The sequence below is a fragment of the Protopterus annectens genome, chromosome 13.part0, assembly GCF_019279795.1.
Source record: "Protopterus annectens isolate FY-2018-M chromosome 13.part0, PAN1.0, whole genome shotgun sequence".
Taxonomy (NCBI): Eukaryota; Metazoa; Chordata; order Ceratodontiformes; family Protopteridae; genus Protopterus; species Protopterus annectens.
In genome coordinates, this window is record NC_056747.1 from 445,516,245 (window position 1) to 445,528,284 (window position 12,040).

The 12,040-nt window shown below is 37.8% G+C and overlaps 1 protein-coding gene across 1 annotated transcript in view; it reads left to right on the forward strand.

Annotated features, from left to right (window-relative positions):
* The window catches only part of LOC122787396 (ERI1 exoribonuclease 2-like), a 149,808-nt gene that overhangs the window by 30,254 nt on the left and 107,514 nt on the right, over nucleotides 1-12,040 (forward strand). Inside the window, exon 3 of the mRNA XM_044054091.1 lies at nucleotides 2,540-2,640. Coding sequence (XP_043910026.1) covers nucleotides 2,540-2,640 — 101 coding nt within the window. The remainder of the gene's footprint in view (nucleotides 1-2,539; nucleotides 2,641-12,040) is intronic.

Below are 12,040 nucleotides of genomic sequence, written 5' to 3' on the forward strand. Positions count from 1 at the left end.
CTATTTACAATTTCCACACTTCTCTGTCTTCTTATAAATAATAGTCTCTTTTCACCTTCCCCCATGCTCAAACAAATTCTTTAAATTCATTGACACTTTACTAACTATTCTCGGTTGGCTCCCTGCAATAGTAAATATAGATGTATTGGATCTAAGAATGTTCCAGTTTCTTTTCAATAATACTTCTGATGTCATAGAATTCGTTGTATTCCAAAACCGTAACAGTTCCAAAAGCAGAAGTACAGTGTCTAGTTTATTTAGACCTATACCCAGAAATGGTTTGAATTTTGATTTCCTGCTCATCACAACTTCATTTGTTACCTCAAGCATTTGCCTCGGGTAGCCCCTGTCTTAGAACATGTTTTTTAATGTACTTTTTTTTGTCTTATACGAGCCAACCTGCTGGTTTGTCCCCTAACCAAACTATCTGGTGATGGGGGTAAGAACTTGAATAATGTAAATAAGTGTTACTGTACATAGGTTTTCTATATATGTTCGATTTTAAATCCATAATCTGTTTTGGTAATAGTATCTAAGTAATTCATTTGTGAGTAGCTGTGTGTAGGTGAATCTCAAGAATCCTATTGTAGTATGAAGGTATTCTATAAAACTACTAATGCTTTCTTCTAGTCTTGACCATAAAATAAATGTCATCAAGGTGTAGTGTAGGTATATTTTAGAAAATATAAAAAATTCACTGTGTAAAACATGTAAAAGCTGCCATGCATGTAAAACAAGATTGGCATACGTGGGAACACATACTGAACCCATTGCTACCCCAGAAACATGTTTGAAGAATTCACACTCAAAATATATGAAATCATTTTCAAGTACCAACAGTATACATTCTTCAATTTTCTTAATTTTGTCAGTATTTAAAAATTGCAACTGTAAGAGCCCCTAATGGAATAATTCCATACCTTGCTCTATGGGTTTACTGGTTAAAAGATCAACAGTATCGACTGTTAGAAACCCAATATCACTTTCTCATAAAATATGTTTAATCTTCCCCAAGAAATCCCAGTAGTCTTTTAAAAGATGGCTGTCCATGGAAAATGGTTTTAACAGCCTATCTATAAATATTTCTATGGCATGTGTTTTAGACCCATGTGCTGATACAATGGGCCTAAAAGGTTAATTGGATATACTTTTGTGTACTTTGGATATACCAAACATTGTGGGAATAATGGAGTTGTCTCTCCTTAAAATGTTGTGTCGAGGTCAGTCCTGTCTACCCTGATGTCTCTAAACAGTAGTCTATTCTCCTGTAAGCAATGTTGATATGTTGATTTGGTTCATTGATGTTTGTAAATATGTATTACTATCCTGGAGTATGTCTAACATGGCCCTTGAGTAATTATGAAGTTTTTGATTATTTCTAGCATTTTTAAGTCTTAGTTTATTTTAACCCCACTACTATGCTTAGACATCTAGTGGTGAATTTATTAAAACTAATTTAAATTTATATTTACCACCTGCTTTTACTGATCTGGTGTTACAAGTTTTAATAGACACAATTAACTTTTTTTTAATTTAAATCAATTGGTAATTGAATGATTAGGTTTTTATTATATATACCAGCATGGGCATTTGATTCAGTTCTGAAGAAGTCTCGTACAGAGACAAAAGCCCTCAATTCATACAATAAACTCTATGCTGTAAGATATTGCCCATGTTGATTTTATTTTATGCACCAGCTACCTCTCTTGATATGCTATATTTTTGCATATTCCAATTCAGCAACCTCAGCTTCAGCAGCATAGTTTAGAAAAATGTCTTCACAAGGTGCTGTGAAAGCTTCCTTGTGGAAAGCTGTCAACACACCTTCCCCAATGAAAGCTGGAGGCACAGTCTGGGGATAGAATAGAATCTGGCTTTGCATGACTCTGCTGTTAGTGACTCTAACTCATCTCCTAGAGCAATATACTGCTTGGGAGTCAACCCAAATGTTATGATTTACTGTTATAATGTCTCCCCCTCAACAAGATATTATAAGTAAATAGAATTCTTAATGTACCAGGTTTTTGAGAGGTTACTGTAAAATTGAAGCTACCCTCTTCCTTCCCCCAGCTAAGTTGTGTATGACTTCAGTATAACTGTTTCTTAGTGAAGTGTTTTCATTAACATTGTTGGATTTGTTATATTTTTTGATTTGTGTGGCTCAAAGAACATTAAAAGACTTGACAGCATTGCATATGCAGGAATGTCTTGTGCCCTTATGTAGGTGCTTTCAAAGGAAGGCATGAAACCAGCACTGATCATGAGTGGGGGAAAAAATAAAGCAATGGATTAAAAAAGTCCAAACTGACTGTTAGTGATCTGTAGCTTTGCTGTAATAGTATCTTGCACAACTGTACTTTATTATTTGTCCTACAGTGAGCAGTCCATTAGGCTCCATCAGTAGATACTTCATTGATCTAAATATTTTGTCTGGCATGTGGGTTTAACCCATTTTAAAGGCATATATTAGTTGTGGTGTTTAATTGGTGTTAACTTCTCTGAGCTAACTATGACCATTGTATTTAACTGTCTTATGTAGATTGGGATCTAGGTGTGTGTTTGCAGTATGAATGCAGAAGAAAACAACTTAGAAAACCTGATATTTTGAATGGTTGGATTGACCTCAGAGCCACTTACAAGGTAAGAATTTAAAGCTGGCATATTGGAAAAAATGTTAGTGAACATTTAATTTCTCTAATAATGTCATAGTTATTCCATGTGTGTAGCAGCTGGAGTGCTATCCTTTTACCAGAACACGAGTTTAAAGGACCACTCTGGGCAAATGATGAAAAACATATTTATCTTGCCATGAATTACTGCACCTCCCAAAGCTGCCTACAGCAAAAAAGTACTCGTTCCTAATTTTATTTAATTATTTTATTTATTTGTATCCTTGTCTGCCCTCATGGGGGAAAACATCCCGATTCCTTTCCAAAACTAAATCTGTCCCATAATACACTATTAGATTACAGATTGTGAGAAAACGTAGTATTTGTTTTCAGACTGCACTTCGTTCAGTTAGAACACCTGGAAAAAAAAACTGCAAGTTTGAAAGTCTACTGATTGTGTGTCATTGACTTGTCCGCACTGAGTTTTACAGATGTTGTTCCTACTTGTACATCAGCATGTATGTATACCTTTAAGAAGCTTTCTAGGTGCTTGCACAAGTGTATAAATATTGAGCACGTGCAAGTCTGAGTACCATTTTGTAGTAAGCTGTTGAGATGTAAGCATGTATGTCTGTGTAGTCCATCAGTTAATCAGTTTGTTTATATTCTGTACTGCTGCTATCCATCCTGATCTGTTTCTACATAATAAAGCAGTTGAACAAACTACCTTGCCTGTTCGTCTTTGCTTGTGAAGCAAGGTGAGTGAGTGACATGGTGTCAGAAGTGGGATCCAGATCCAGGACCGAGAGGCACTCCGTTAATGTTGGAAGAATGTACAGGAATGAATCATCCCTACTGCACGTATAACTTGCAAAAAGGTCAGAAATATATTTTGGGCATCAATGCCCACTCAAATGATTTTGCATTCACAAAAATATAAACTGTTGCACTCGGAACACTGTAAAAGAATTTCTAGTTAAACGAAATGTGTGAAACTGCGACATATTGATAAAAATATTCAAATAGCTACGGAAACTGTTTGAATTAGTCCGAATCGCATAAAATAAGGAAAACCACCACATTTTTTGAAGTAGTTCATAGCACACACTTTTTCACATTAATTAAAGCTGTTTGAGATATCCAAGGTGTATGAAGTGTTTGCAAGTTTGTGCAATGTTACAGTACAGTTATGTCGTAAAATACAGACATTTCAAAGCATATTTAGAAAAGTACAGTATTTCGGAGAGTTTATTGTGCATTTGACTGTTATTACAAGTACTGACTGCGTGTGTGCATGTTCGAACATAATTAGAAAGGCCATATTTTTAGTGTGTTTGGGCACAATTTATCAACGTGGTAGGTGGATTTTGAAAACCAGGACGTCTCATCTTTGATAATAATATTGCAGATAATTGGAGAGTGTTTGAGCAAGAGTACATTATTTTCATACAAGTTGCATTTTCTGATAAAGATGACAGTACAAAGACATTTATTCTGCTTAATCTAGCTGGTTCAGAAGGCATAGAAAGAGAGTGTTCATTTGTGTATGCATCTGCTGTGTTTGCAGGAGGGGAGAAACCACCATATAGTGGGTACTTGGCTGAGTCAAGGGGAAGACCAGATTACTTAAAACGTAAACTTAGAGAAATGTATAACCCCCAAACAAATATTACAATAGAAAGGCACTTGCTTTACACAAGAGATCAAAAGCCTGGTGAAACTTTTGCAGTATATATAACTGACTGGAGAAATAAAGCTAAAATGTGCAGATTTCTTGATTTAAGGGAGGCGTTAAGACAGACGTGTGTGGTGGTAAAGATGATGCTGTGAGAGATTTTTCTTCGTGACAGTGATTTAACTTTGAATAAGGCCATTGAGGTTTGTCAACTATATGAGCTTACAGAAAAGCGCACAAACATGCATACAAATGAGAAATGCATGCGTCCAGTAACTTCTAGAGCTACTGCTGATAGAATGCGGCACGTGGTTAAGAGAAACAGGCCCAAGCACATGGCAGCAACTGTAACCCCTACAACAGTCGCAGGGAAATCCCATACTTTTCTAATAAATTCCAGAGTTGGCACAGTCTCGGTGAGGCACAAGAGGAAGTCCGCAAACCGAATGGGCCCCCAGACAGTTTCATTGCTATCTGTCGTAATTGTGGTGGAAATCATGAGTCTAAAAGAGAAAAGTGCTTAACTTTTGATCAGCAATGTCACAAATGCAATAAGTGGAATCATTTCAAAAGGTTTTGTAAATCAAATAAGACACTTTCTTTTATTAAAAGAGAACATTCAGAGAGACTAGTTGATCAATTAGAAGGCTGTGACCCTACTTTTTATGTTGATTGTATGTCTGTGCTTAATGAAATGGTCAACACAGTAGATTTATGGGCAAAGAATGAAGTATTTTGCACTGTTTAGATAAATGGAATTTCCATAGAGCTCAAAGGTGATTCCGGTTCAAATTGCAACGTTATGTCAGCAGAAACATTTGCTAGAGTATGAGCTGATGAGAAGCTTGATTTGGCAAAGTGTGTGAAGCTTGTTGCTTACAATGGTGAAGAAATTTAGACTGAAGGTTCAGTAGTGCTTTCATGTTACTCTGCTAGTTGAGAACATCTGTGACTTGCAATTTTATGTGGTCAAGAGGCACCTACAGTCATCATTAGGCCTCAGAGACAGTTTGAAACTGGAACTGCTTTCATTTAACAAGGAAGTCCATCATTTTAGCTTAAAAGACCACTGTTCTAATTTTGCCTAGTTTATTTTCACTACCTATGCTGATCTTTTCGAAGACAAACTAGGCAAACTACCAGTTGTGTACGCCATGAAGTTAGATCCAGTTGTCAGACCAACCAGGAAAGGTCCAATATGCAGAACAGAGTCAAAGCCGAACTAAATAAAATGATGCAGCAAAGTGTAATTTGTCCAGTAGATTTATTAACGCCAACTGAATGGGCATCTTCCATGGTCGTAGCTCATAAGAAAAGCTCAAATTATGTCAGAATATGTATTAATTCATGAGATCTGAACAAAACACTAAAAAAACCTCATCATCCAATGCATGGAGTTGAAGTCACTGCTCTTATGCCAGATGCTACTGTGATGTTGAAATATTTTGCCTCAGTATTTAACCGGATGTCTAACTGAAACAGATACCTCGTGCTAGATTTAACGTTAGTGTTTGGGAAGCGCAAATGCCGCCGGATGGCCAGAGGTTTTGCCAGGAGTTTCCATGGAGTCTCAGGCAGAAACTTTACTGCTGATCAGGTAACTGTTCTTCCTCTCTTCCCAGGTTCAGCTTCAGTGGGGGCTTCTCCTAGCATTTCGGGTTCTGTACCTAAGAAACATATGCATGGCAGAAGATTTGATTTTTAGAGGTTCTATGGATAGTTTTGAACCTACTTATTCTGATTCTGATGTCAGAGACTCTGCACCCCAGCATAGGCCCTTAGCTATTCCTCCTGTGTTGAATGTGCTTTGCCTCCTGCGCTCATATGTTTGAGTTAAAATATCAGAATTATCTCCTTTCACAATTAAAAGCTAAGGTAGTTGCTGGATTTTCTTTGCAATGTGGTTTCTGGTTGAAGGATCAGAATTTAGCTGAGCATGTTAAGACAAGGATTTGAGTTTTAAAGAAAATGGAGGACAAAGCTAAGTCTATGCAAACTGTTAAAGACCAGTCTAGGGAGGAGTTCACCTGCTCAGACTTCTGGTGATTTCAGCTGCCAGTAGATTCAGGAAGACTGTTTCAAAGAAAATTGGGATTTAATTACTCAAGACAAATGGGTGTTGCATTCACCACGGTTACAGATTTTATTTCCAGCTCACAAGCAAGTTTCTCAGTTACTCCAGATGGGGCCATTCAGCCAGTCCCTGTATCTCCTAGTACCAAAGATCACTGGATGGTAATCATTATCAGTTCTCTGCAAGTCCAGTCTATCTCATCGACTGCAAGGACAGTCCTTCAAGCATTAGGGTTCCCAATGCCAAACTGCATATGACAATGGTATGGACACAGCACCAGGAATGTCACCTAAACAAGGGACTTCTAAGTGGATACAAGACAAGTGGCCTGCCAGACTACAACATGAAGGAGATGTTAGCAGTCCATTGCATTAATGGCTTTCAAGGAGACAACACAACTGTCATTCCTCTATGCAGGCAAGCAATGATTTTATGGGAGAGTTTCTGCCCGAGCACAGAACTCCTTAGCAGATGTGTTAAGCAGACAAGGTTTCATCACACAGCTTGGAAAGTGGATGCTCTGTCTTTCAGTTGGAAAACTCCTCTGCCTCTTCTTCCAAAGGTACTATTAAAGGTCAGACAAGACAGGCCAAGGATGATTTTGATAGCTCCTGTTATCTCAGAAGGATGGTCATCATCTAACAGTTTAAATGTGATTATGGAAGAAGAATTTGCAGGTTTCTCTTCCATTAAGATTCATGCTGCAGCAATTTCAGCTCACTATGATTGTGACCCACCACTTTAATTATTTAAGCAGGACTAACAAGCCTGTGTCAAAACAAACTATTTTCCCATCATATGTTGTCAGCTCCTGCTTGATTTGCCAGCCTCCCCTTACCTCTGCTTTGGGATTCTACCCAATAGTAGGACTGCAGCAATGGGGGAGCGAAGAACATAGTACAGTTTTGTACCTACCATAAACAGATGTGTTCTATCCCCCCCATTGCTGTCCAATTCTACTCCCTCCTTCCCCTCTGTGTGTTTAGGGTAGTGTGTAGGTGAGGTTACATGCTTATATTTTTTGTATATATTCTGTATATTGTACATATTTTTTTTGCAGGCAGGTATTTGGGCCTTGTCTTTTTAGGGTCTTCTGACATCTGGGGGAAAGAAAGGAGGATTATTGGCGTGTCATACCCACAGTAAGGACTCGTACTGAATGGATCCTAATAACCTCTGACCTTATACAGCTATATACTCTGGTACTCTGGAGCACGGGGACTATACCCACATATAGGACTGCAGCATCGTACTTTTCTCTGTCTTGAATGCAAATTGTTCATTTCGGCAAGTTTTGCTTGACTGTCAGTCTTCATTGCGGACTACTTTCTGTGCTCCTTTTGGCAGGTACAGATTTTTGAGAATGCCATTTGGAATAAATTCTGTCAGTGAACTCTTCCTGTGTGCAATGGAGCAAATTTTTTCTGTCTATCCGTATGCTATTATAGTAGATGATATTCTAGTAGGAGGTAATGGTGAAGCTGAGCATGACAGAAACCTCAAGAAAGTTCTGGAAAGAGCACATAAAGTGAATCTTAAGCTGAATCGTCAGAAGTGCAAATTCAGGCTGAGAAGTCACTTATGTTGGTCATTTACCAGTTCAGGCTTATGACCAGATCCTTCCAAGCAAATTGCTATTCTTGAGATACCAGCTTTCGACTATGTTTTCTTGGCATGACTGACAAAACACTGGTACAAAACAAGCACTCTGAAAGAACCGATTTGAAGCTACGTTGCCTTAACAAAATTCTTAGTGGGTAGATTTTTTAACCAATTCTTTCAAAGTTCCAACATTATTAGGTAAACAAGGTAGCTCCGAAAAACCATTGCTGCCAGCCCCTTCAGAGGTTCCAACATCTTCATTGCTAGCAGAATTTCCCTTGTCATGTGATGAATGAACGTCTTTAGTAACCTCGGCTTCTGTTGGTTTTAAAGAGATATTCTGTTGACTATTATCAGTGAAATGTTCACAGATGTTTGTCAATTAAAAAAAGTTGTTCTGGATTTTTTTCTATTATAGAAACCATCCTTATTATTATGGTTCCTAACAACCTTTTTCAGAGTCCAAAAGGAATGCATTACCAGACTCGTAAGCAGCAACATCCCTCATGATTTTCTTCTGCTTACGATATACAACGTATTTCACAGACTTGAGGACATTTACAAAAACTGTCTCAGTCTTGCATCAAATCTGCATAGTTTTCAAGCTGTCCCCTAATTGTGGTGCCCAACTCAGTCAAGCCTTCCTTTAACTTCTCAGTGTTTGCAGTGTTATTTGTAATAAGTAATGTTAGGAACTCCCTTCCTGCTTTAGTAAAAAAAGATACTAGTTCCTGATAAAAGGGAGAGTATCCTTATTAACACAATTCGGGAACTTGTAAAATCTTAAACTCTTAGGTACTATATTTAAACAGTGCTCAAAATATTTATTCTCTATAACCAAACCACGAAACATTTTAAGCGCTTTTCCATTTCCTCAAACGAGTATCTGCAATTGGAGAAATGCAAAAAAAACTCTGGCAAACATCATAGTCCAATTGAATGAATCTGGAAGGAATCAGTGTTCCAGTAATGACATCACGAATGACTCTCTTGATGGTGATGAGACTGTAATACAAACATCGGTTGGTCACCACTTTGCAAGGAATGACACATTTTGTGATGTTAATTCCATCTTAAATATGAATTATGGCCCATTTCAAACTACAGGTAATAAGACACAAGACTTTTATTTCCAGAAGCAATGAAGCAATTTCTTGGACTCGTTTGAGGAAATGGTGAAGCGCTTAAAATGTTTAGTGGTTTGGTTGCAGAGAATAAATATGTTGAGCACTGTTTAAAGTTATAGTACCTAAGGGGTTTAAGATTTTACAACTTCCCGTAAGGGTACTCCCTTCTATCAGGAACTAGTATCTTTTTTTACTAAAGCAGGGAGGGAGTTCCTAATACTACTAATCAAAAATAACACTGTGAACACTGAGAAGTTAAAGGATGGCTTGACTGAGTTGGACACCACAGTTAGGGGACAACTTGAACACACTGCAGATTTGATGCAAGACTATGGGACAGTTTTGTAACTGTGTCTAAGTTTGAGAAATCTGTTGTATATCGTAAGCGGAAGAAAATCATGAGAGATGTTGCTGCTTATGAGTCTGGTAATGCTTTCCTTTTGGACTCTGAAAAAAGTTTGTTCTAAACCATAATAATAAGGATGGTTTCTATAATAGAAAAAATTCTAGAGCAAACTTTTCTAATGAACAAGTATCTAATGAACATTTCACTGATATCAGTCAACAGAATATCTCTTTAAATCCAGCAGTAGCCGAGGTTACTAAAGACGTTCATTCATCATGTGACAAGGGAAATTCTGCTAGCAGTGAAGATGTCGGAACCTCTGAAGGGGCTGGCAGCAACGTTTTTTTGGAGCTACCTTATTTATCTAACAATATTGGAACTTTGCAAGAACTGGATAATAAATCTACCCACTCTAAGAATTTTTAAGGCAACAGAGTTTCGAATTGGTTCTTTCAGAGCTCTATTTTTTTGTACGAGTGTTTTGTCAGTTCTGTTTTTGGTTCATTGGCTCTTGGTTTTCTTGGTTCGTTTTATGGTTTTCTTGGTATGGTTGACTATCTTGGTAAGTTCATTCCAGACTTAAGCCAACTTTCAGCACCACTCAGAGAACTGACATGAAAAGATGTATCTTGGTCATTGTTAGAGCAACACCAGCGAGTATTTGATGTCCTGAAACAGAAAATTGCCAGTCCACAAACTCTCCGATCCTATGATGTTCACAAACTAGTTACTCTTTCGTGTGATGGTTCGAAATTTGATCTTGGTGCAGTCATTCTTCAAGAGGGTAGAACAATAGCCTGTGCATTAAGAACTCTGACCCAAACTGAAATGCAGTATGCTCAGATAGAAAAAGAACGTTTGGCAGTTGTATTTGTATGTTTGAAGTTTCGTGATTATATTTATGGTTGAGCTATCCAAAGTGAAATAGATCACCAACCTCTAGTCACTATTTTGGGAAAACCTATGCATACCGCTCCAGCCAGATTGCAGTGCATGATGAAATTGCAAAAGTATAATTTCAGTCTTGTCTACACGAAAGCCAAACTTCTTTATCTTGCTGATACATTATCGAGATCACCCAGAAATACCACTGAATAGCATGAAAATGAGCAACTTGATTTTGAAGTCATGGAAGTGAGACATTTTTTTCCCACATGTCTTGATGAGCTTAGAAGTCATACAGCCTTGGATCCAGTTCTTCAAAAGCTCAGCCACTTTATCAGTCAAGGATGGCCGTCAAAATCATCTTGCTTACCAGTAGAAGTGCAATATTATTTTCCTTATAGAGATGAGATTTTGTTTGGCAGTGGTATCATCATGAAAGATCCAAAACTGATTGTTCCAAAGTCCTTCCAGCAAGAGTACATTACTATTTTGCATTGTGGCCACCCAGGAGCAGATTCTACCAAAAGAAGGGTGAGCGAACTATTATTTTGGCCTTCTATGTCACAGGATATTGACAGTACTTTCATCTTGTTCTGTAAGTAATAGTACTAAGTTGCATCAACAGAAATAACCACTTCACCTAAACCAGATTCCAGAACTACCTTGGTCGACAGCAGCTACAGACATTTTTGAGTGGAATGGTCACCATTACTTGGTGTTAGTAGACTCTTATTCAGATTGGTTCGAGATTGACCTACTTCCCAACCCAGCGTGCAATACTTTCATTACTGAGATGAAGTGTCATTTTGCAGTCCATGGTAGTCTGCACAGTTATTTCTGACAATGGTACTCTGTTTACAAGCCAGCAGTTCAAAATATTTGCTGAGGAGTGGGACTTTTACTCATGTTACAAGTAGCCCTGAGTATCCAAAGTCCAATGGTTTGGCAGAATGTGGAGTTCAATGTGCGAAACAATTACTAGAGAAGTTGAAACGAGACAATAATGTTTTCTTGAATCTCAGAAATGTTCCTTGTGATAAACACCTTGGCTTACCTGCACAAAGACTTCTCTCAAGACAAACCAGAACCACACTACCTATCATTAATCAGTTATTGGTTCCATGTGTCAAGAACAACAGATCAGTGAAAGCCAATCTTTTGAAGAAACACTTATCCCAGAAGTCCTATTATAAGACCAGTAAACTGCTCAATCCATTACATGAAGGAGAGAGTGTGAGGATGTAGACTTCCAAAGGTTTTGATTAGATTGGTGTCGTAAAGAGCAATTGTCCAGAGCCAAGATCGTACATTGTAGAATCTTAAGGAGCAGAATTTAGGTGGAATCGAAAACATTTAATCCCGGTTTAAAGGGAGGATGTAGATTAATATGTATGTATACCTTTAAGAAGCTTTTTAGGGGCTTGCACAAGTGTAAAAATACTGAGCACATGCGAGCCTGACTGCCATTTTGTAGTAAGCTGTTGAGATGTAAGCATGTATGTCTGTGTAGTCTGTCAATCAGTGATATGTTTCTACATAATAAAGCAGTTAAAAGAACTACCCCGCCTGTTCGTCTTTACTTGTGAGGCAAGACGAGTAACACTACTGATGTAGTGCACATTCTCTGAAAGAAGCTAGCAACAGTATCAACAAATTACTAAGATAAAAAAAAAGTCTTTACAAAGAGCAGTTTTGCAAGTTTTAGTTCCTAACCAAGTTACT